Source organism: Antechinus flavipes, chromosome 3 (genome assembly GCF_016432865.1).
Source record: "Antechinus flavipes isolate AdamAnt ecotype Samford, QLD, Australia chromosome 3, AdamAnt_v2, whole genome shotgun sequence".
In the NCBI taxonomy this organism is placed as follows: domain Eukaryota; kingdom Metazoa; phylum Chordata; class Mammalia; order Dasyuromorphia; family Dasyuridae; genus Antechinus; species Antechinus flavipes.
The window spans coordinates 406,933,783-406,956,801 of NC_067400.1; the positions used below are offsets into that span (position 1 = coordinate 406,933,783).

General features: G+C 29.8%; 1 protein-coding gene across 5 annotated transcripts in view; it reads right to left on the minus strand.

The window, feature by feature from the left end:
- Positions 1–23,019, minus strand: part of ITPRID2 (ITPR interacting domain containing 2) — a 50,073-nt gene that overhangs the window by 18,207 nt on the left and 8,847 nt on the right. For 4 of the 5 annotated variants that reach the window (XM_051986098.1, XM_051986097.1, XM_051986095.1 and 1 more), the window contains exons 5-10: positions 21,268–21,307; positions 21,078–21,176; positions 18,905–19,113; positions 17,524–18,215; positions 7,418–7,490; positions 6,202–6,293 (exon numbers count right to left, since the gene is read on the minus strand). In XM_051986098.1, coding sequence (XP_051842058.1) covers positions 6,202–6,293; positions 7,418–7,490; positions 17,524–18,215; positions 18,905–19,113; positions 21,078–21,176; positions 21,268–21,307 — 1,205 coding nt within the window. The remainder of the gene's footprint in view (positions 1–6,201; positions 6,294–7,417; positions 7,491–17,523; positions 18,216–18,904; positions 19,114–21,077; positions 21,177–21,267; positions 21,308–23,019) is intronic. The other variant, XM_051986096.1, reaches the window with a different exon arrangement.

Genomic DNA, 23,019 nt, shown 5'->3' on the forward strand with positions numbered 1-23,019 from the left:
CTAATCTTGTTTGCATTAGTTTTATTTGTACAAAGGCTTTTTAATTTGATGTAATCGAAATTTTATATTTTGTGATCAGTAATGGTCTCTAGTTCATCTTTGGTCACAAATTTCTTTCTCCTCCACAAGTCTGAGAGATAAACTATTCTATGTTCCTCTAATTTATTTATAATCTCGTTCTTTATGCCTAGGTCATAGACCCATTTTGATCTTATCTTGGTATATGGTGTTAAGTGTGGGTCCATGCCTAATTTCGGACAGGGAATTTTTATATTAACCCTACTAATATATTAGAAAATTAAAGCAATGTAATATAGTAGCGAAAACACTGGATTTTTAAAGTCCTAATTTTTAAATCCTCAGTTTCCTCATCTCCACATCATAAAAGTTCATTTGCTCTCTAAGGTAACTTCTAGCTACAGTTTTAATAAATCCCACATTCATAATTTCACAGTGAAAAAAAAGACCCCTGTGCCTTCTATTTGTAGCATAACTGAACCCTTCTATATGTATTGTCTCCCACTATTAGAATGTGAAAGCAGAAACTTATCTGGCTTTTCTATTTGTATCCTTAATGCTTAACATATTTAACATATTATGCCTGGAAGAAATTCCTTATTATGTCATGAAGTCATGAAAAAAATAAGATACAACAGCAGTTGCAGTACAGATTTAATCTGAATAGATTCCTAATTTAAGTCCTCATAGAAATGAACACTAGTTGTGCTTTATAGCCACCATAGTTTTTACCTTAAAAAAAAATTAATTTGGTTCCATTAAGTGTCACTAAAAAGTAGCTAAGTTTACACATGAAGAAAAAGGATAAAACGTACTCTGTACTAACTTCATAAAAATTTACTTTGACCCAGAAAAAAATAGAAATTAGCATAGATGCTTGCTCAAGTTACAAAGATTTCATTTCTAATGTGAAATCTGCAAAACTGAAGAATAAAGCAAATCTTACTTTCAAATATTTTCATTAATTCTCTCCATTTTGGCTTCTTGTTATAACTTTGAAAAGACTGACTTATTGTAGCTTTAAAAAAACCATAAAATCATAATACTAGATGACATAAAATTACCAATATTAAGAAATTTTATATTTCTAATTTTATAACAATTAATACTATTTACAATTACAACAAATTATAAAAATCTTTTACTTTTTCAATATACTTATATTTACACATCTATATATATTTTAATATTTGAGGACAATAAATCAACTGCAAGAGATAAAATAAGTTTTCCTCAAAATTAGATATATCCTAAATTAACCTAAAATTAGAACTGATAGGTACAAAATGTTTGAAACTTAAAAAGTTATAAAGATTGTACAATATATAATGAAGTAATAGTAAATCATAATGCAAAAGCACTATATTCTGGGAAATTATATAATAACATTAGTATGTTTGAATAAAAGACTTAAATACAAACTTTAAACAAGGAAAACAAGAAATTCAATATTAAAAATATTAATAAAATTCATTACTAGGAATGAGACTCATATGAAGAAAACTTTTAAAAAGCAAGATACTTTCCAGTACATATGCAAAATTACTCTATGCAGAGGATTCACAGATCTGTACATATAATCTTATCTAGTCTTACTTCTGAGTCTCATTATACTGCCTACCAAACATTTCCACATAGATTCATAATTCAAAATTTTCAAAGCAAATTATATTGTATTTTTCTTTATATTTCATGTCCTTATATTACACACACACACGCATGCATACATGCCATACTCCTTGTATATTTGTATGTTGTCTTTCTCATTAGAATATGGGCAGTTTTGGATTGTTTCATTCTTTGTATTTGTATTCTTGGGGCCTACCACAGTGCCTGGTACATAGAAAATAGTTTACTAAAGCTTGTTGAACTGAATATAATAAGTTGACATTAATATAGCATTTTATGACTTATGAAATGCTTTCCATTTATAATCTTATTTGACCTAATAATAGCTCTTTAAAAAAAAAAACAGTAAAAGTAATGGATAAATGAATTATCTGCATTTTACAGATGAATATATATGTTAAATATATAATCAAAATACTTCAGGAGGTAGATGGAAAACTGGAAATGGTCAGAAGCACATAGGTGGGCATCAGTAGAAAGGATAACAAATTTGCTTAGTGGAGAATTTGTGTTGTGAGTTAATTTGGAGTAGTGACAAAATATGAGATGGGAAAGTACAGAAAGCATTGGAGAGTTATGAAGAAATAACAGTTTTGTTACTTTAAACATTAGTTACTACAGTTTTGTTGTTTGTTTTTATTTAGAAAAGCACAACTGAAATAATGTATGAAACAGATTGTTAGAAATAACTATAAGATGGATTGAAAAGTAAGCTAAATAAAAGTAAGGAATATATGGAAATGAAGAACTCTAAATTAAAAAAATACATATTCAGAGACTATGTAATTGCCAATTCTGATACATTAAGGATTAAAAATCAGCTATTTCAAGTCCATCCAATTTCTGCTCTTCTGTAGCATAGCTATATAAGTATAGCATTAAAAGTGAAAGATACAAGATTGGAAAATCACATATAGCCTGTACCCTCAAAGAATTCACTGTTTGGGGATAGTGGGATGTAACATGATACAAAGGAAAATAAGGCAAAATTTAAGAAGAAATCTAGGTAGTAAATATGAGAGGTGATCACTTTTGACTGGGAAGCTCTGAAGAGTAGAAGTTTGAAATTAGGGAGAGCTTCAAAGGGATTCTTAACTTAGGGCCCATGAACTTGATTTTTTTTTCTTTTTTTCAAAATACATTTCCATATTTTAATGTTGTAAAAGGAGAATCAGAACAAAAGGGAAAATCACAAGAAAGAAAAAAAATTAATGCAGTAAAAATAGTATGCTTCGATGAATTTGGACTCCATAGCTCTTTCTCTGGATGTGAATGGCATTTCTCATCACAAGTATTTTGGAATTGTCTTTAGATCACCATGTAGCTGAGAAGAACTAAGAATAATATAGTTGATCATCCACACAGTTACAATGTTCTTTTAGTTCTGCTCACTTCACTCAGCATTAATACATGTAACTCTTTCCAGCTTTTTCAGAAATTTGCCTGTTCATTATATCTTACAGTACAATAATATTCCATTACATTCATGTATCTCTATTTCTTCAGCCATTCCCCAATTAATGGAGATCCCTAAATTTCCAATTTTTTTTGCCACCACAAAAAGAACTGCTATAAATATTTTTGTTTATCTGGGTCCTTTTTTCCTTTTTAATAATCTTTTTGAGATATAGACTCAATATTGGTATTACTGGATCAAAGGGTATACAGAGTTTTTTAGCCCTTCAGGTACAGTTCCAAATTGTTCTCCAGAATGGTTGATCTGAATTTCAACTCCACAAATAGTGCATCAGTATTCCAAGTTTTTCCACATTCCCCCTCCAAAATTTATCATATTCTTTTTCTGTCATATTAGCCAATCTGACAGATAAGAGGTAGTATTTCAAGGTTGTTTTAATTTCTATTTCTCTAATCAATAGTGATTTAGAGCATTTTTTTAAATATAACTATAGATGGCTGTGATATTTTGATCCGAGAATTGCCTGTTCATATCCTTTCACCATTTATCAATTAGGGAATGACATGTTCTTAGAAATTTGACTCAGTTCTCTATGTTTTAAAAATACTTTATCAGAAAAATTCCCAGATTTCTTCCTCCTTTCTAATCTTGGCTGCATTTTTTTTTGTGCAAAAACTTTCTAATTGTATGTAATAAAAATTATCCATTTTGCATTTCATAAATATCTCTATAGATTGTTTGGTCATAAATTCCTTCCTTCTCCAAAAATCTGACAGGTAAACTATTCCTTGTTCTCCTAATTTGCTTATAGCATTTCAACATTAACTTTTGATACAGGATGTGAGATGCTGGTCTATGTCTAGTTTCTGCCACACTGTCTAATTTTCCCAGCGGTTTTTGTCAAATAGTGAGTTCTTATTCCAGAATTTGTAGTCTCTGGATTTACTGAACAATAGATTACTATAGTCATTTACTACTATGTCTTGTGTACCTAATCTATTCCACTGCTCCATTTTAACTAGTACCAAATGATTTAAATGACTGCTGCTTTATAATGCAGTTTTAGATTTGATAAGACCAGGATACTTTCATTTGCACTTTTATTCCATCAATTGCCTTGATATTCTTGACCTTCTTGAACTTGAATTTTTAAAATCTTATTTTTTTTTTCCAATTCCATGTAAGACCATTTTTAACATTCAGTTTTAAAAAATTTTTAATTTTAAATTTTCTTTCTCCCATTCATTCCTTCTATTGATATAGGTTATGCAATGTGCAGTTAAACAAAGCACATTTCCAAATTAGTAATGTTGTGAAAGAAAACATAGAAAATTCCCCCACCCCAAAAATGGAAAAAATAAAGAATAGTATGCTTTGATTTGCATTTCTCTAGAGATGGATAGCATTTTTCATCTACGTCCTTCAAAATTGTCTTAGATCTTTGAATTGCTAAGAACAGTCTAGTCATTCACAGTTGATCATTATACACCATTGCTGTCACTGTGCACAATGTTTTCCTGGTTCTGCTTATTTCACTTTGCATCAGTTCATGTAATTCTTTCCAGATTTTTCTGAAACAACTATACTTGTCATTTTTATAGCACAATAGCATTCCATCAAAATCATACATCACAACTTGTTCAAATATTTCCCAATTGACAGACATACCCTCAATTTTCAGTTGTCACCACAAAAAGAACTGCTCTAGATATTTTTGTATACAGAGGTTCTTTTCCATTGTTTTTGGTTTATTTCTTTGATATACAGATTTAACAGTATTATTGCTAATTCAAAGAGTATACAAAGTTTTATAACACACTGGGCATGAATTTGATTAAAAATACTTTGATAACTATATTCTATGTAATTGTTTTCCTTTGCAATTCTTGCATTCTGAGAAGGGGTATGTACATTAACCGTTTCAGACAGCCGAAGATGTCAATGGAATAAAAAAGTTAAGAACCCCTATACTAAAAAGAACTAAACTGCTTAAGGTCATATAAAGCAATAGTAAAACTCTGATCCAAACTTTTACCAACATCTTAGTCTTTAAGGTTCAGCACTCATTCAGGCTTCTTCCTTTGCTTATATGTGAACCCTTAACTTCCTTTTCCAATCCATCCTATATTTAACTATTTCTAAAAGCATTTCTCAAATAACATTTTCAATTATGCTTTTCCAGGTAAATATTCTATAGTAACTAATATTTAAAGTAACAAAATCCATTTCAATTATTTGTTCCCCAGTGCTCCAATATTTTCTGTATGTTCTCATGTCATGTTTTGTCACTATAATTTCTAATTAATTTGCAACAAGGATTCTCTATAATTCCAATTAAACAATCTTATTTTTTATCCTTTATACACATGCCATCTATGTTTCTGTTCATTCCATTTTTCTATTTATTTCCTCTCTGCCAACAGCCCTCTCTCTAAATACATGGCTCAAAACTCAACTGAGGAAGGTTTTCCTAACTCATTCCATCCCAATCTGGCCATTCTTTAATATTTTCCCTTTCCTGCTGATCCTAATTATGGCCAAAGCTTATTTTAGTGTGATCACCAAACTAATTGTTTCACTAATTATTTTGAAGATTAAGTTTTTAAACGTCTACATACTACATACTTCTAACCAGGCCATAAATTTCATGAAAAAAAAATAACCTTTTTTAGAATATTTCCAGTCTCTTATCACAGAAAATAGTGCAACATTTAGCACACAAAATATAGTATATAATGTCTAACAAAATACAGTTGTTGAGGATCTGAGACGATTCATTAAAAACAACAACAAACTCACTATCAATACTCAAACACAATTAGGATATGAAACATAATACAAAATATACAAGTGAATTTTAGCAGCTAAACTATTGAAATAATCTTGCTTTCTGGAAGTTCCAAAATGGAAAGGATTTATAAAGTTCAGTCCAAAAGTTTAAATAATTAGCAAAATAGGAATTGTTTTAAAATGAAAACATTGAGTCAGTCTGTAGATGGGTAGATAAATTTATCTAAATAACAGAAGGAAAGTTACTGGACATGGAACCAGGCTCTAAGTAGAAAAATTATAGTGGCATATTTTGTTTAAAACTAAGAAGTGTAGCATGATAACCACTATATTTATAAACATCTTACCTGAAGGTGATTAAGTGAAAGGCAATCTGTAGAAGAATCTTCAGCAAAACCACTGCTATCAGAATGCTGACTTGCACTACGCAATAGCTGATCTACCAAAAACAAAATTGTCTATGAAAATCTTTAACTCAGACATTCTTATGGAAATGATTTTGATATTAATACTGTTGTACATTAAGTTTGCTTTTGAGGCACATAGAATATCATTTTTAAAAGTTAAAACTGATCTAAATTTTCTACTGAATATTAAATCTTAGGGTCCACATGTTATATTAAAATATTTGTCTCTGATATAAGTCAAATATTTTTAAATATTAACATCAAAAATGAGCTTTATGTTGATTTATATTCTTAAGGTTAGAATGAACTGAAATGAAAAGTAATTCTAAAGTACATACAAAAAACAACATCCTTATATAATAAGTATACTAAAGCTCTTGATGAACCATAAAAATTTTTATCAATAAAGGCAAAGAAAGATGAATAGTACTTGGATTTGTAGAAAGGTCTGACTGAATCTTAACATAGTGAAAATTGGTTGGTAAATTATGCATAAAGGTTTTAAAAAAGAGATTCCTACCTCTTTATTTTAGCCACTTCCTTTTCTCGAAGTATCAATGTCTTTTGAGGTTTAAAATGAGCTGAGACAATTTTGCTTTAGCTACATTTTTAAAAGCAAATGCAATAGGCCCCAATCAAAGGTACTTTATAATGAGCTAATGATTTATAAATAGAGAAAGGAGAAAGGCTATAGTACCAATCACTTTGTAACAGTGGTTCTAAGAGATCTTAAGCAAGTTAATTAACTACTGGCTGTTTGTTAGGTAAGACTCCATATTTTCTAAAAACCGAGCCCTGCTTTTTTTTTTTTTAAACAAAATTAGAAGTGCATAATACTACTTTACTTTCAAGTTCCAAAAATGCACATAGTAATTAATAGCTTTACCAATCTGATCTCTATTTTGTATAGTGATAAAATGTTAACACCTAACCAGAACACAGAAATTAGTATGACATAAAAGAGAAGGAGTTTAAGAATTTCATTATTATCTTTTAAGCAATAATGTAACATGTATACATTAGTTCTTGATTTTCATCTTATATTTTTTGTATATGTATTTCTGATGCTGATAATCAAATAAAATTTTACTTCCAAATCAGCTGACATTTCTTTGGTGGAAGCCCCAACGAACAAATAGCTATAATGTCTGATTACCTCTTTTTAATTTGGTAAGACCCAGCTGGCATGTGGCTGAAATATGTGGGGTTTCTCCCTCTGTACTTTGAACCTATGGAAGAGATTCAAATCATTACGTGTCAGAATGTTCTAAGGCAAATAATGAGAATAGATGCTTGAAAGCAACAGTACACAAATTAATTTAACTAAAAATAAGTCCAATAACATTTATGTTGATTATCTTGTGCTGGAGAGCGAAACCTGTGAAAATGAAATCATAAATCCCATTCATCAAAGTGTCAAAGTTGTTATATTTTAAAAGAGATAAAACAAAGTTCATCCTTCTAGTTCCTTGAATCTCTGACAATTCAATTTAATAATTAAACAATTATCCAGTTAGTAACTAAAAGCAAAATAGTTTCTAGTGTCACAAGTTATCAAATAAAAATAACTGAAAATGTAAGAGTATTTGATAATAAAAATAAGTATTAAATAGAATACAGAATCTTATAACAGAGTCTTTAAAAGAAGACTTCTATGAAGCAGAAGCAACTCTAGGGATAGGAAGAAACACTAAGTATCTGCTAATTGTCAATCACCACATTAAGTGTTTTAACAAATATTATCTCCTAACAATTCTCAGAAATATGTTACTATCATCATCTCTATTTAATTGCTAAGAAAACTGAGGCAGAAAATAGTTATATGTTTTGCCCAGTCATAAAGCCAATTTAGTGTCTGAGGCTGGGCTTTGAACTTAGCTCTTTCTGACTCCAAGCCTAGTGCTCTATCCAGTGTGCCACTTGGTTGCCTAGGCAAAATGTTATCAGAAGCAGCATCCTTATTTTGCCCCTAATCTCCTTTCCTGGGAGTACCCAGTTTAAAATGAAGCATGTCATATATGGGTTCTAGGTAAAGTGTGGAAACAGAACCCTACTCTTACTGTCTATTCCAAGTTTACTGGGACTTGATTTATCACAAATTTAAAAAATTATATATCATAAAGACTATTCTAGCAGCAGATAAAAATACTTATTAAAAAAGGAATTATTCTTTTTTAAATCTCATTAAATCCCTTTGTGTGGCATTACAATTTAGGAGCTTAAACATCTGGAGAATATAAAATGCTTCAAATTATCAGCAACTGTCATTTGGTTCCATCTCTTTCTTCACACAAGAAACCTGTTGAGAAAGAGTTCTTCCAGTATAATTAGATGGATATTCTATCAAACCAATGATCTTGTACATATGTATGTATGCAGGTACTGTCAGGTACCCTTCTCCAAGTAAAAATCATGTAACTAGTTCAATTCTTGTCTAAGATTTTCTATTACTCAACAAATGCCAAAAAGATAAAAAAAATCTTGTCAAAACAATAAGGCAGGTAGCTAAAGTAAAAAGGTGACAAAATAAGGTTAAATTTTGTCTCTTTTGAAAATAATACTTGACGCTTTCTCTCCAACACATATACTATGAAAACGTTTAACAATATAAATCTTAAAAAGTATATATATATATAGTTATTTAATATTATGCTTTGATATTTTGAGATACAAGGAAGATATCATTAAGAAAGTAAAAAACGTATCACTTGAATATATGTAATTACAATTTTTGTTATTATAAGGTTTTAAAAACTACAAATCTACTTGGAAAATAGGCTTAAATCTTTTTCTTATTTATAAAATCAAATATCTTTAAAATAGAGTATTTTCGTAACTATTTCAATACCAATTTCTTTATTCAAGGAATTTCAATGGTTGCATCCTGTAAAATTGAACTTGAAATAAAACAGAAAATTTCAATAAGGGGGATAGTTAGATGGCTCGGTGGATAGAGCACTGGGCCTGGAGTCAGAAGGACCTGAGTTCAAATATGGCCTCAGGCACTTAACTAGCTTTTGTGACCCTGGGCAAGTCACTTAACCCCAAATGCTTCTCTAAAAAAAAAAAAGAAAAGAAAAGAAAGGAAAAAAACAAAATTTCTACAATGTTGATAACATATATATTAACCCTGAGAAAACAAGAAATGTACAACATGTATATATTCCAAACAGTAGATGAGGGCCTCAATATATACTGAGCCTGTAGTTCTAAACCATAGAACACTTCTGAACATGAGATTAATTCCAGTAGACTGTACGTATTAGATAGAATGGCATATTTAACACTACTACGTAAAAACTCATTATGTCATTAAAAATGAAGCTGATAATAGCATGATATAATTTAAAGATATATATGGACACCAAGAAGGTTATAACTTCATCAAAATACAAAATGTAAAGAGCTATTATCTATCCTTTTACAGAGAAAGAAAACCAAAGCTTGTAGAGACAAGATGACTTGCTCAACTGGCCCTATCTAAAAAACTGATAAATTCTTCTCTATCGGGTTGTAAAAGGCCAAGATATTATTAAATACATCTAAAATTCATGATATTATATCCACTAAGACTGTAACATACAACAGCTTATGGTCACCAAAAACAGAGAATATTAATTGCTTTTAACTGTCAATTCCAAATAACATTTTTAATTAGAGAAAATTGGAAAATAGTTTGAACTCTTTCCTTCTGTAAATTTATAAAATTTGTAGTATTATATTAACTTTTTTTTTTAAAACAAAACATAGGAAAAAGTTCAACAGGAAGGCTTTGTTTAATTTGAAAGCCAACAAAATGCATTTTATTTTCATACTCAACAAAAGATCTATTATTAGACTGTATTCAAAGTTTAGACTTTTTTTTTTTTTTGAGAAGTTCACTTTAAGTAATTTTAACTCAACATTATATTCAAAAGTATAATCAAAAGAATGTTTCAGGAACCTCAGTTTTCAACTTAACATTACAATACAAACTTATTAAACTATAAAATTATTTTATATAAATGCATTTTGCAAACCTTAAAGTCCTACATAATATAAGCTATTAGCCTTTTATTTGTGATCTGTCCTAAACGATTTTTTCAAATGTAAAGTAAATAAAACATTATCTGTAGACAATCTCTGAAATAGCCTATTAAATTCATCTCTTCTAAAAGATTATAAAACATTAAAAGAATTATTATTCTAAATTACATATTTTAAAACATAAAATTTAAAAACAGTATCTGACTAAAACAAGAGCAAAAATTATTTAAAATAATTTTATGCAATATGTGCTTGCACATAAAGTAAAAAATGATATGGAACAGATCTATATAACTGAAGTCTTTTTGTGTTTGGAAAAAAAATTATCACTGGCACAAGTGGTTCTTCTGGTTGCAATTGTTTTAAATCATGGTTTATTAAGACCTCTCAATTAATAAAGTGAATGGTGTCTTAATCGTGGATATAGTACTTATCATAACATACTGTTAATTTTTATATATAATACCACATATTAACTTTAAAAATTTACTGTGTATTTATATCATAACGATGTACTCTATAAAGTGAATCAGAAACAATAATGGAATGAAATAAAAAACAAAACAAAATAAAATACATGTACATTTTTTTTTCTTCCTTAAAATTTAGAGTTAATACAGATTCTGCTCACTGACAAAATTCTTACAAACACACTAGAACATTTATATAATACTATTCACTATCCGCAGAATTTGATTGGTTGCCCTTCTAAGGCTAGGACCTTCTTATTTTACCAAAGAACCTCAGTAGAGAATTTAAGCAAAAAGGGGATCTAAAGTACATCAGGTTTCAATGTAATACTATCACAGAGAAAAGTGACATCAACAAGAATTATAGTTAATGAAGGGCTAGTTGAAATGTTTTTACATTACATTTTTAAAGGTTTAGATTTTTATTATAATTAGAATTTTATTATAATCATTAGATTTTATTATATTATAATAAAATTACATTAATTTCTAATATCAAATGCCCCTTTTGTAGCTCTAATGTTCAATCTCCAAATAAATTAAGAGAACCATAGAACTACAAGGAATCTGGAAATCAAAACACTCTATAAATTTGTTAGTTGAGAAAATCACTCAGATTGCTTATATAGAAAATGAGGTTGGGGTAAATGGCCTTTAAGGTCCCTTTGATTCCATACTCTTATATACACATATAAGAAAAAAAAAAATATATATATATATATATATATATATATACAACATATATATATAAACATTTTTATGTAAAACTATAAAAAAACTCATTTTATATATGAAAACTAAGGCAAAGAAAGGTAAAAGTGAGAGAAAAAGTGATACACAGTAGAAAGAGCGCTTCAATTTGTAATCTATATTAAAATCTTGTTGCTCACATCCATCAGATGCGAGTGACCTTAAACCAAATTAATTAGCTTCTCTGGGCCTCAATTTACGTATTTCTAAAATGAGGGGGTGATATTAGGCAACCTGTAGATTCCTTCTAGATATAATCCTATAATCCTATGAAAGTGACTTGCTCGATGTCAAAACATAAATTTAAAGTTTCTTGAACCTAAAATTAGAAGACCCAAGTTAAGAGTCTCAACTCTTCCATTTCTTCATTATCTGTCCTTAAGCAATTCTTATGATTTCCTAGTTTCCAAGAGTTCTTGTCTGTAAAGCAAGCAAACCAAACTAGATGACTTCTAAGGTCACTTTCAGATCTAACTTTCTGAAATTCTCTGATATTGTTAGTAGAGAATGCAGAGAAATTGAACCAAAAAAATGGGGCATCAACATACCACTGCTATAAATGATTTCTAATATGAAATCTAGTCTTATGCTTATCTCTGGTAAAAGCAAGCAATTTCAAAGATTTTGAAGGGGAAATAGCTGAATTTCTAGGAAGACTGAAGGAATAAAACTATAAATCTATCTGGGCAATTTTTAAAAATTCCTTTCACTATTTTTAACATACTTTTATAGTGTTATGATCTAATAATTGTGTCTCTTCCCTCTATGAGGGTTGAGAATAAAACATAATCATGATTTTCATTGTATTAATTTGTTTCTGGGTTTTATAAATCCTTTATAGAGAGTACACTCAGACTACTAAAGGATATCTTCTAGATAATTTTACATTTCATGGATGCCAGTGGAACACAAAGATTATGTATTAACACCAGCCCACCTCCTTTTCTGGTTATATATATTGGATATGGTTTTTTAATGCTATTTTCCTGAAAATTTTTCATTTATAATATGTTGTATATGTTACTCATGCTCTTTAAGCATCTTTTCAGTGCCTTTTGGATGACCTGCAGAACCAGTTCTTTAGTTGTTTTCCATGTGGTCATCAGAAAAATATTAGTATTAACCAGAACCAACTTGGAATCATTAAAAAAAATACTGCAATTTCCCAAATGATGCATTTGATCACACATTTGTGTTATATTTATTATTTTATAATTAGCCAAATGTACATCTCTTTAAAGAAAAAAAAATTAATCAAAATTATAATTAAACCACTTCTTGTTCATTCTATGATTAACAGCTTTCTTAAATTTTAATTGTTCTTTTCCTTTTCTATCCAGACAGCTTGATAGTTCTTACTTTATTTAGATGAGCAGCTAAAATTTTAATCACTATTTTCTACTTATTAAATTAAACATTTTTAATAACTATTGCAGCAGAGGCAGGAATACAGATTCAGAACAATGACAGCATTTAATGTATTTTGTTCTATGGGGTAATCAATATTTTAAATATGATCTCTACCCGGAATCTTTAATAAACACATTTTACTAAAAAGGATAGGAAATAAGGACTTCCTATCTTACTTCAGTGACATTGGAAAGGTTTGCACACCTACTAATTCTAATTCTGTTTTTTATAGAGTTTCTCCAAAGCATTGAGAATTTAAATGGCATGCCTACAGTAAAAGAATATGAAAAAAGAGGCAGGACTTGAATCCAGATCTTTTTGGCTTTGAGGTAAGTCTCTTCTCTTATACTACAATTATATCTCAGAAAAACAAATAAATAAAATAAACCAAGTCTGCATACATTTTTATAAATTGAATCAATTTAGATTTGCATCTAAAAAATCTTAAAGAAAATCTGATTATATCACACAAAGAATATTGACTGAATTGGGAACAAGAGACTTGGATTCTTCTAGTCCTGCCCCTTCCATTAACTAGCAACATGACTTTAGCCAATTCACTTAACATATTTATTCATATGTGAAGATTGAGACATGGAATTGGAAGATCCGAAAGGTCACATCAAACTCTAAAATAGTCTATATTCACCTATAAATTTTAACTTTAAAAAAGTACTTTATTCCTACAAAGAATAAGAACCTAGGAAGGAGGATGAGGACTTAGCTCAAAACATTCAAATCTGTTTTTATTACTGTGCAGAAAACATCTTGTTTTTTAAGAAGAACAATCTTTCTTTGTCCTAAGAAAATTTATAGTGAGATTTAAATACTAATCTAAAAATAAGTCTGAATGCACTAATTTTGGCAAGAAAAAGTTTTAAAATTTAGGAGAGGAAAAGTAAAAAAAAAAAAAGAACATCAGCTAATCTATAAACAGTAGCAACTTCATTTTGAATACACAAATATATACTAAACACATTTTAGAAATGAGGTCACAAATTCATACACATGGCCAACAGTTATGCCATCAGCAGTACATTCACATACTAATTCTTTAACCCTGGGCAAATCACTTGAATATAAAGAAAATACCAGATAGAAACTTCTTTCACAGAGGCAGGAGAAGATGAAATAAATTTTCTCTCTAGAAAAGCACAATCAGTTAGCTTATTATTACATAATGGCAACTCAGAGGGAAATATATTTCCAACTTGTCAAATAGCCATTGCTGATATAAGGTAATTTTCAATGTACATTCCAGTTACTTAGACTCCATTACTGTCTATAGCTTTGAAAAGTACACTGCTGTAGTAACATATTCATAATAAGTTGTTTAAAGAGAACTAAAGAAACTATATATAATTTTGTTATTATAAAAAGAAAAACCAAACAAATTTCTAATTTTGCAAATCTGAAAAAAAGTTACTATAATTTTTATCAGTTTCCAAAATACTTCAGTGTAAACAAACTGGCACCCAAATTGAGAAATACTATTTGGCTCTTTAATAGATGATAAAAAAAAAAAAAAAAAATTACAGTTTTACAGACCTGGATTAGTCTTCCCAGCTTCTTGGATCTTTTTCTATTAAATATATATAAACTCTCTTTGCTCTCAATAAAATAGCCAGGTATCAAAAGCCAGACTTCTTGCTGCCAAAGCTTCTCACCTCTAACCCTGAGAATATTCCTCTCCTCCTGATAACAATGTTACTTTTAGAACTTAATGCCTTACTTGCAACCAAAAGCCTCTTTCCCTTCTACTAGCACTTATTGATGTTCAGCTCATCTAGTAAAGAGAACTGGCTTACTGAAAAAGACTTTTGAAAGAACTCTTACTCATACTGACTGACTGTCTCCTAGGGAAGTAAGTTCCCAATAGAATTCAAAATTCAAAGGAAAGAGACTGCAAAAAGTTACAAAGCATTTTCATTGAGATCTAAAAGTTGCTTTAGGAGAATTGTTCTCATTTCTGTCAATATGCCCCAAATCTAACTGGGAGAAGAGGAAATAAAGTTACATGTTTCCCGTCTTTATTCATTGTTTAATAAAACTTCTTTAAGAATCCCAAGGGGGAGGGGGAGAGTGGATAGAGGGTGTGGACCTTGAAAATATGGCAAAAGTAATTTTAAATCTACATTTCAGAGAACTTGAATAACAAAGATATTCTTCTCTTTAATTACCCATATTTTAAGTACATACACTTTGGGGAAAGGGAAGTTTCCTAATTCCTTCAAATCTTAGCAAAACATTTAACTTTGTAATTTAAAGTCTTTTGGCTTTTTGACAATTTTATATAGAATGACTACAAATACATTTATATAGTTCTATACACTATTTATATAGTTTTTTAAACACTGTAAAGTGCTTAATCACAAAAATCTCCTAAAGCTAATAGTATAAATAATTATGAGTAATTCTCAGGTTACAGGTGAAGACACAGGCCCTGGAAGGTTAAATAGTATGCCTCAAATCACACAGCTGGTATCTAGAGCAATATTAAAACCCCAGGAATCCTAGCTTTTAGTCTATTGCTCTATAATGTTACACTGTTTCTCCTTATCTAGGAACCAATCCTAAAATTATGAACAGAGGTAGGTTTTGCAGCTTTCAAAGAAAAAAAGAGAAAGGGAAAAAAAGTCAAGTATGAACACACCACTTCAGAGCAAGGTTCCCATTATTTGACTGAGACATAAGTAAGGATTTCAATATTTAAAGAAAGGTCATGAAGACCACGATGGTACAACAAATAGAAAAAGGGAACTGGACACCTGGTTTTAACATCACCTTTGATGTTTGCCTTTCTCAGATGTTATTGTTGGAAACTTCATAACAACTATTAAAAAAAACTGATTAATTCCTATATGAAATATTGGTTGTCTTAGAATTCTCTCATTTTAGTCTAAGGATGCTCCCATTTACTAAGATTCAAACAAAAGTATAATTTTATTCAGTTTTATTTTCTTTCTAATTAAACTTTTTTCCAATTTAATTGAAGAAAAGTTGTTTCAGAAATAGTTCTTTCTTTATGCCCATAATATAAAATGAACAAGCATTTATTAAATACCTACTATGAGCCAGATATTGTTGTAAGGTACTAGGTATAAAAGTATAAAGAAAAAAAATAATCTCTACTCACAGTGAATTTACATTCTAGACAAGAATCTATAATCTTTACAGTATAAATATGCCTGTATACATATACATTTATTTAATAAATATATATATGTGTATATATATATACACACACACACACATATATATATATATAATAAATAAATTACAAGGAGTTTAGGGGAGAGAGGTAATTAGAGGAGTTGAAGAACAAAGGAAGAAAAGAATTATTAAGGAAAGGCTTTAGGATGGTGCAAAGGAAGAATGATACTCTTAAGAAGCAGAGGTAAAAAGGGAATGCATTCCAATTATGTAGGATATCGAATGCAAGGGCATGGAAAAAGAAGATGAGATGTCATTATGGAAGAATCAAAGAGAAGAACAGTTTGGCTAGCTCACAAAGCAGAGGAAAAGTAATAAAGCAGAAAAAATAAATTAAATAGAGAAGTACCAATTTTATCCTATCAGAGAGAGGAAGCCACTGGTTAAGTTGCATGGCCAAATTGAGCTTTAGGAAAATAATTTTAGTAGCATTGTGTAGTATGAACTGGAGTGGTAGGAGATATGAGTCAGAGAACCAATTAGACTTTCAATCTAAGCAAGAGGTGATAAAAAGTAGCTGAATAAAAAATAAACAAATAAAAGAGTTGGATAAAAGAGATGTTGGGAAGGAACAGCAGAAACCAGCAAGTTTTGTCAATTGATTACAAATGTGAACTGAGGGATAAAGAAGTATCAAGGATAACCAAGATTATAAAGCAAAAACATTCCAAGGATGATAATGCCTAGGACAAAAATATTTATATTTGCAAAAAGTGGGTTTTAAGAGTAAAAGATAATAAATTTTAGATGTCTCAAAGTCTGAAATGTTTAATTCAGACATTCAGGGTAAAATGTCTTATTTGAAACTGGTGATGCAGGACTGAAAGCTCACAGAAGAAACTAGGACTACAAATTTCTTAAGTCACTTGATTAAGTCACTGCACATTCCTCCCTCAGGCCCAGCAAGAGATATTACACTGAAAGATCTCAGAGTTCCCAGTTAGGATTGCTTATCATGTAACAGTGATCTTAATCTATATAATAAATAAGACATTTGCAATTTTTTAAAAATCATTTGTAAAAGAATTGAAAGATTTCAGAGTTCCAAGTTTAGAGTGTTTATCTTGTAGCAGTGATCTCTATCTATAAGATAAATAAGACATCTGCAATTCATTTGTGAAAAAATTAAAGATGTAAAAAAAAAAAATACTGCATGTTAAAGTTTCTAGGTTACTTTGTGACAACAAACTAAAAGTAAATAGTAGTTTTGTATATTGGTTTTAGTATGCCATCAAATTATTGTAAAGAAAAACACATATATTCAAATCTTAGGAGGTGAATATTGTATTTTAAAGGCTATTTTAATATGGGTAACAAATTATTATTAAAGTATTCAACAAAGTTTTATAAACTATATATTATTTGTACACAGTTCCAATATTTGTCTACCTACCTCTTCCATCTCAAAGGAGTCCTTTTGAGATATCATTATGTTCTTTATGGATGGGTTTGGTATTGGTACACATGGTTCTTTATCTGATGTGGATGTATGCATATTTTTCACTTCATTGGTGCTTTCTATCTCACTACTGGTAGACATATTGGAGTCATTACTAAAATTAGAATCTATTTTGCCAGATTTTTCACCTTGTCTAGTTTCATGACTTTGGGACTCTTTATTTTGATCATCTTCTATTTCTTGGTTTAAATTACTAGTTACTTCATCAGAAAGTCTTTCAATGTTTACACTGCCCATATTTGTTGAATTAGCAGATCCTTCTTCTTTCACTGTAGCCAATAAAGGTGAACTATCTTTCTTTTTTATGTTTTTGGGTGATTTTTGATCACTTTTAGTGCCATTTTCTTCAGTCCATGGAACATTTGAAATTTTTCCCTTTTCAGCAGTTGGAGATGAGGTACTTTCTCCTGCTAACTGATTCCCACATAAATTCAGTTTTGATAGTGTTTTCATTAAGCGACTTGCAGTGTTACTTCGAGTTAAAGGTGGAGGGGGGTCTGTCTCCTTGTTAGAGATTACTGAAGACATACTACCAATTCTCTGCAACGGAGTCCCAGAGACTTGAGAATATAAAGAAGAAAAAGCATTGGCCACAGTGGTAAGTACTTCAATTTGACGAAAACGGCCTGAGTGAAGACAAAAAATAAATTTGTGATATATTAAATTAAAAAAACATTCTTAATCTTTTCTTTTTTTCTAATCGTTTCATTTAGTTTCTGTTTGTACCTTTAAGAATAGACTGTAACAACAGAAAACACCAGAGTTTATCAGTTTTTGACAAGACAAAGCAAAATAAATATAAGATGGCAATAAGTATAAGTTTGTGAAATACACTTGCAGATTTTTATTTTCCTATTAAATATTCAGAAAATAAAGCAAATGAGTTTAAATGATTAAGAAAAAAACAACGAAATTTTATACTATAATTTAACCTAATGATTATAATGGCTCCTCTCCCACCTCTGATTCCCAAAACTAAAATAAGATAGGTAACTTTGAACTATAAGTAGAAAGTTTCTTGCAGTTAAATTATTCTTGATAACATTAGCATAGGTTGTAAGATACTTTTGAGAGACACACAAAATTAATTTTGTAAATAAGTTGTAAGAAAGCTGTTAGTCTATTCATTTTTTGTTAGAGATAATAAAGTTACTCAAATCCACTATTTATGATTTTAAATATAAAGGGGAACACTTCATTCTAGTACATTTGTAGTATCATTCCTGAAGAATGAGGACATATGGGAAATCAGACATTGCTAAATTGATAAATCATAATTTGTTACATTAAAAAATAAAATATAACAACACCTTACTTGTTAAAGCAAAATTTGGGTTTTCCACTTCCATCCGTTGCATTTGAGCACTTAAAAATACTTTAATATCTATCCCTCTGGCAAATGATGATGAATTAAAAAATCTTGATGGAATTTTTGAAGCAATATCTGGTTCATCTCGTCCAAATCCAAGATTGTAAAGAATTTCTTCAGGATCTTCTTCATAAAGTTCCAGCAGTTCTGAAACACTGGGGGAAGAGGAGAAAGAGCAGAAAAGGGAGAGTAAAATAAAGCAACCTAAAAGACAAAACTCTCAAACAACTGACTTGATTCACAAGTGTAACATGAATATACAATCTACTCCTGCTTTCTTAAGATTGAAAAATAAAAATTATAATAAAATAAAAATAGTTTTTTTTTCTTGTGGCTTTTCTCTTTATAAGCCATTATAACATTTTGCTATTAATATAAGTTTTTAATTACGTATTGTCCTGGATATTGCATACTATATAACAAATGGTCTTTACCTTCAAGGAAATTAGTTGTAAAGTTGACTCCATATCCTTAAAAATAGCCAATCAACACAAACTAAATGAATCAATACTCACCTTATTGACTTTGTCATTTTGGCGGATTTCTACTAAAGAAAAATAATCATTTCCCTCTCCTCCTCCCTACTCTCAGCACCCTCAGGTGGGGAGGGAAGAATTTTGAGAAAAATTAAGTTATGGAAGAAATTTCTTCATGAGGAAGGAAATAAAAATACTCTACCAGACTTATAGAACTCTGATGCCAAGAGACATAGAGGTTTGTTTTTTTTTTTCTGTCCTTCAGGTTTTGTCATTTCTTCTATTCTAGAAAGACATTACAGATAGCAGTGGACAAATATAGTAAGATAGGGAGGGGCCTAGATCCTTTAAGCAATTCAGCTCAGACAATGGAATCAGTGAGATATGGACAACAGGATATAATAAAAAAGCTGGTTTCACTGAAACGCATATCATCTCTCCACTATGCTCCCATTGGTAATCCAAGATAGCACCTTTGATGATCTGTGAGAAAAAATGGTTTATTATGTTGTTCAGAAAATTTGCTTTACTCTTTAAATCCAACTTTATGTGATCTTCATCTAGAAAACTGCCTGACCTCAGTAACTCTCTAGGAATGTTAAAGATGGGTACAAGGTATTTTGGATTCCCCTAGGCCCTGGATCCACCCAACACATTCTTCTTTTAGGTTACCACACCCAAGACTAGGTTAGAGTCCACCAAAGGGTGTCTATTAGTTTTGCCCAAATTTTAGATTTCTATTTTCTAATATTCATCTTGATCTACTTAACTTTCAAGTTATCCCCAAAGCAAAAATTGCTTAATTGCATAAATGTGATATACTGTAAGGTTAAATACTTGCCAAAATCCAACATAATATAAACCTTTCAGAACCTGTGAAGGAGACACTATTTTTTTCCAACTCTCATTCTCCCTGCTGCACTTCTCCCTCTTTTTCTTTCCTTCCCCCATACAATCCAATACATTTCTTTCTAAAACCATTTCAGATTCTAGGGTTTGTTTTTGTGAACTGGTTAGAAAGAAAACAACAAATTTGAAAAGAATAGCTTGAAATGAAGTTATTAGCAGAGAATATGTTGAAATTCCAGTTTAGAAGCTTTTTAGAAAGCATATAGTTTTTATTTTAATTCATACTGGTTCATGAGAAATGTGTGTGGTTAGCAAGAACTTCAGTTTATTCTGCATTTTGCTTCAGATGAGTACAATCTATTCCATACTATCCCTCCTGAAATTTAGCATTGTTTTTAATTATATAATTATATAAAAATTATATAAATTATATAATTATATAAAAATGAAAAAGGACTCACAGCTTTCACTAGACAGCTAAAACAGTCCATGACAAACACACACAGAAAAAAAAACAAGAACCCTGCTTTATCCTGTAAACTAGGTTAGCCAACCTTTTTTATCTTGATTCAAATCAGTGTTCTACAGGATACTAATTATTTTGCTGTTTTAAATTATTTTAAAAATAAAATTAACAAATGTCCACTAACACTAGAAAATTAAATATTTTGAATTTTATTGTTGATGCTGGGACAACCATTCAGATTTTCTTTGGGATTTTTTTCATAAAGTTCAGAGGGGAGGATATCCATGACAGAATTAAATTCCAAATAATTTAAAAATATTTGACTTACCTCGATACTGTTCCACTACTTTTTCCAGATCCAGTAGAATTCATACTTCTCCCCTTCTGATGAAACTGGAGTCGTCTTTCCTTAGCCAAGACACTACTGCTGTGAATATAAACAATGTAAAACTTTACTTTTCATAAAGCTTTTTATTAGTAAATTCTTTTAATAACAAAAAGCCAAAGAAAGCACATACCAGGGTTCAGTTTGAGCATCACCTTCATGCAGCTGGTTAGCTGCAGAGAAAGAAAAAGGTACATGAAAATATTTACTAGTCATGATAACTATGAAACAATATATATAAATAAATTAGCCACAAGATCATAACTAGTGCCTTAGATTCCAAATTCCCATCTTGGCTTACAATCTGCATTCCATTAAACATAATGCAGAGATAAGATGAGTCATATGGTTCTTATATAGTCCATTTTAGTGTTTGAAATAAGGAAAAATCCCTACAAACTGAATTGCTTGACATAATCATTGCAAATGAAAATGGTTATATAATAGCACATATTAAAAATGGTCTTAATGGGCTAATGAGAAACTGTTGACAATAGAAAGATATAAACAATACCTAAAGGAAGGGTGAGGAGTAGGAGAGATTGTCTAGATCTCATTACTTTGTATTACTTAAAACTTCTATATTTCTAATGTTACCTTTTCTTAAAGGTTAAAAAGTTACTCACTTAAAGCAACCAATTTTTCACATATAACACATGCAAATATTCTACTGATTCTGACAGTACATTTCCTTTTTAATCTAAAGCTCTCTTATTTCACAAGGAAAAAAATTGATTATGATTCAACTCACCACACATTCATTAAATAGCAATTTTACATGTTTCTTAAATTTTTATATACATGTAAAATATGAAGATTTATAAAGCATAATGTTTAGCAATATGCATTTCAGGTAACTATTCATTTTCTATTTCTGGTCTATACAAAAGAAATGTTTAAGTGAAGGTAACAAGAGAAACTTAAAAAAAAAATACAACTTGGATAGTGATGAAAACATCCAATTCTGAGAAACTGATAAAACCAGGGGCAAAGTATTCTCAATGACAATATTCATTTTTGTAAAGGAATTTTTTTAACACAATTTTCTGAGAAGCAATAAGCTCACTGGAAAAAATTAGTAATTCAGATCACATAAAAAATTACTCAAATAACATCTTTCAAAATTATCACACAGTTCTTATTCTTTACCATTCAAACCATACCAGCTTATGTGGATTAATTTAAAACAACCAAAAATTAAGGGTGTTACTTACAGGGATGAGTTTAATAGTTTTATTACCTTAAACCAAGCTAAAACTATGAATATTTAATAGTTTTTAACCTTGAGTAAGCAGCATAAAAGTCATTACATACTAATAATGATAACTACCATCTGATCTAAAAAATGCAAAGGGAAAGCTATAAAACTACTTAAAAACAAACTAGTAAAACAAGTATTTACTCCTAAAACACTCAAATAATTTTTAATCTAGTAAATTTTGTTCTCAACACAAAGAAACAATTTGAAAATTGTAGCATTAGAACCTTATTAAAGTAAATGATTGGTTTCCCCATTGCTAATTTCTAATTAATTCCACCTATACTAAGTGCCTCTATCCTGGTTCCAAATCAAATGAGGGTTTGTGAGGGACAGAGGAGGGAATCTGCATAAATTACAAAGTCAGTTGATAATGACAAGTATCAAAAGTCAGCATGATTTTAGCATACTTCCTATTAAAATCAGCTTCAACTTATTTTTTTTTCCCCCAATGCATATCTATTTTAGTTTCCTTCTCTCAATACCATTCTTTTCTCAGGTATTTTTGCACTTTTTTAACACATAAAATTTAAATATGGTACTCAAGGAAGGAGTGACTAAAGCATCAGAGCAGACAGGAAAGGTATTGGCAGATAAATCCAAGTAGTATTTACTAATATAATTGAA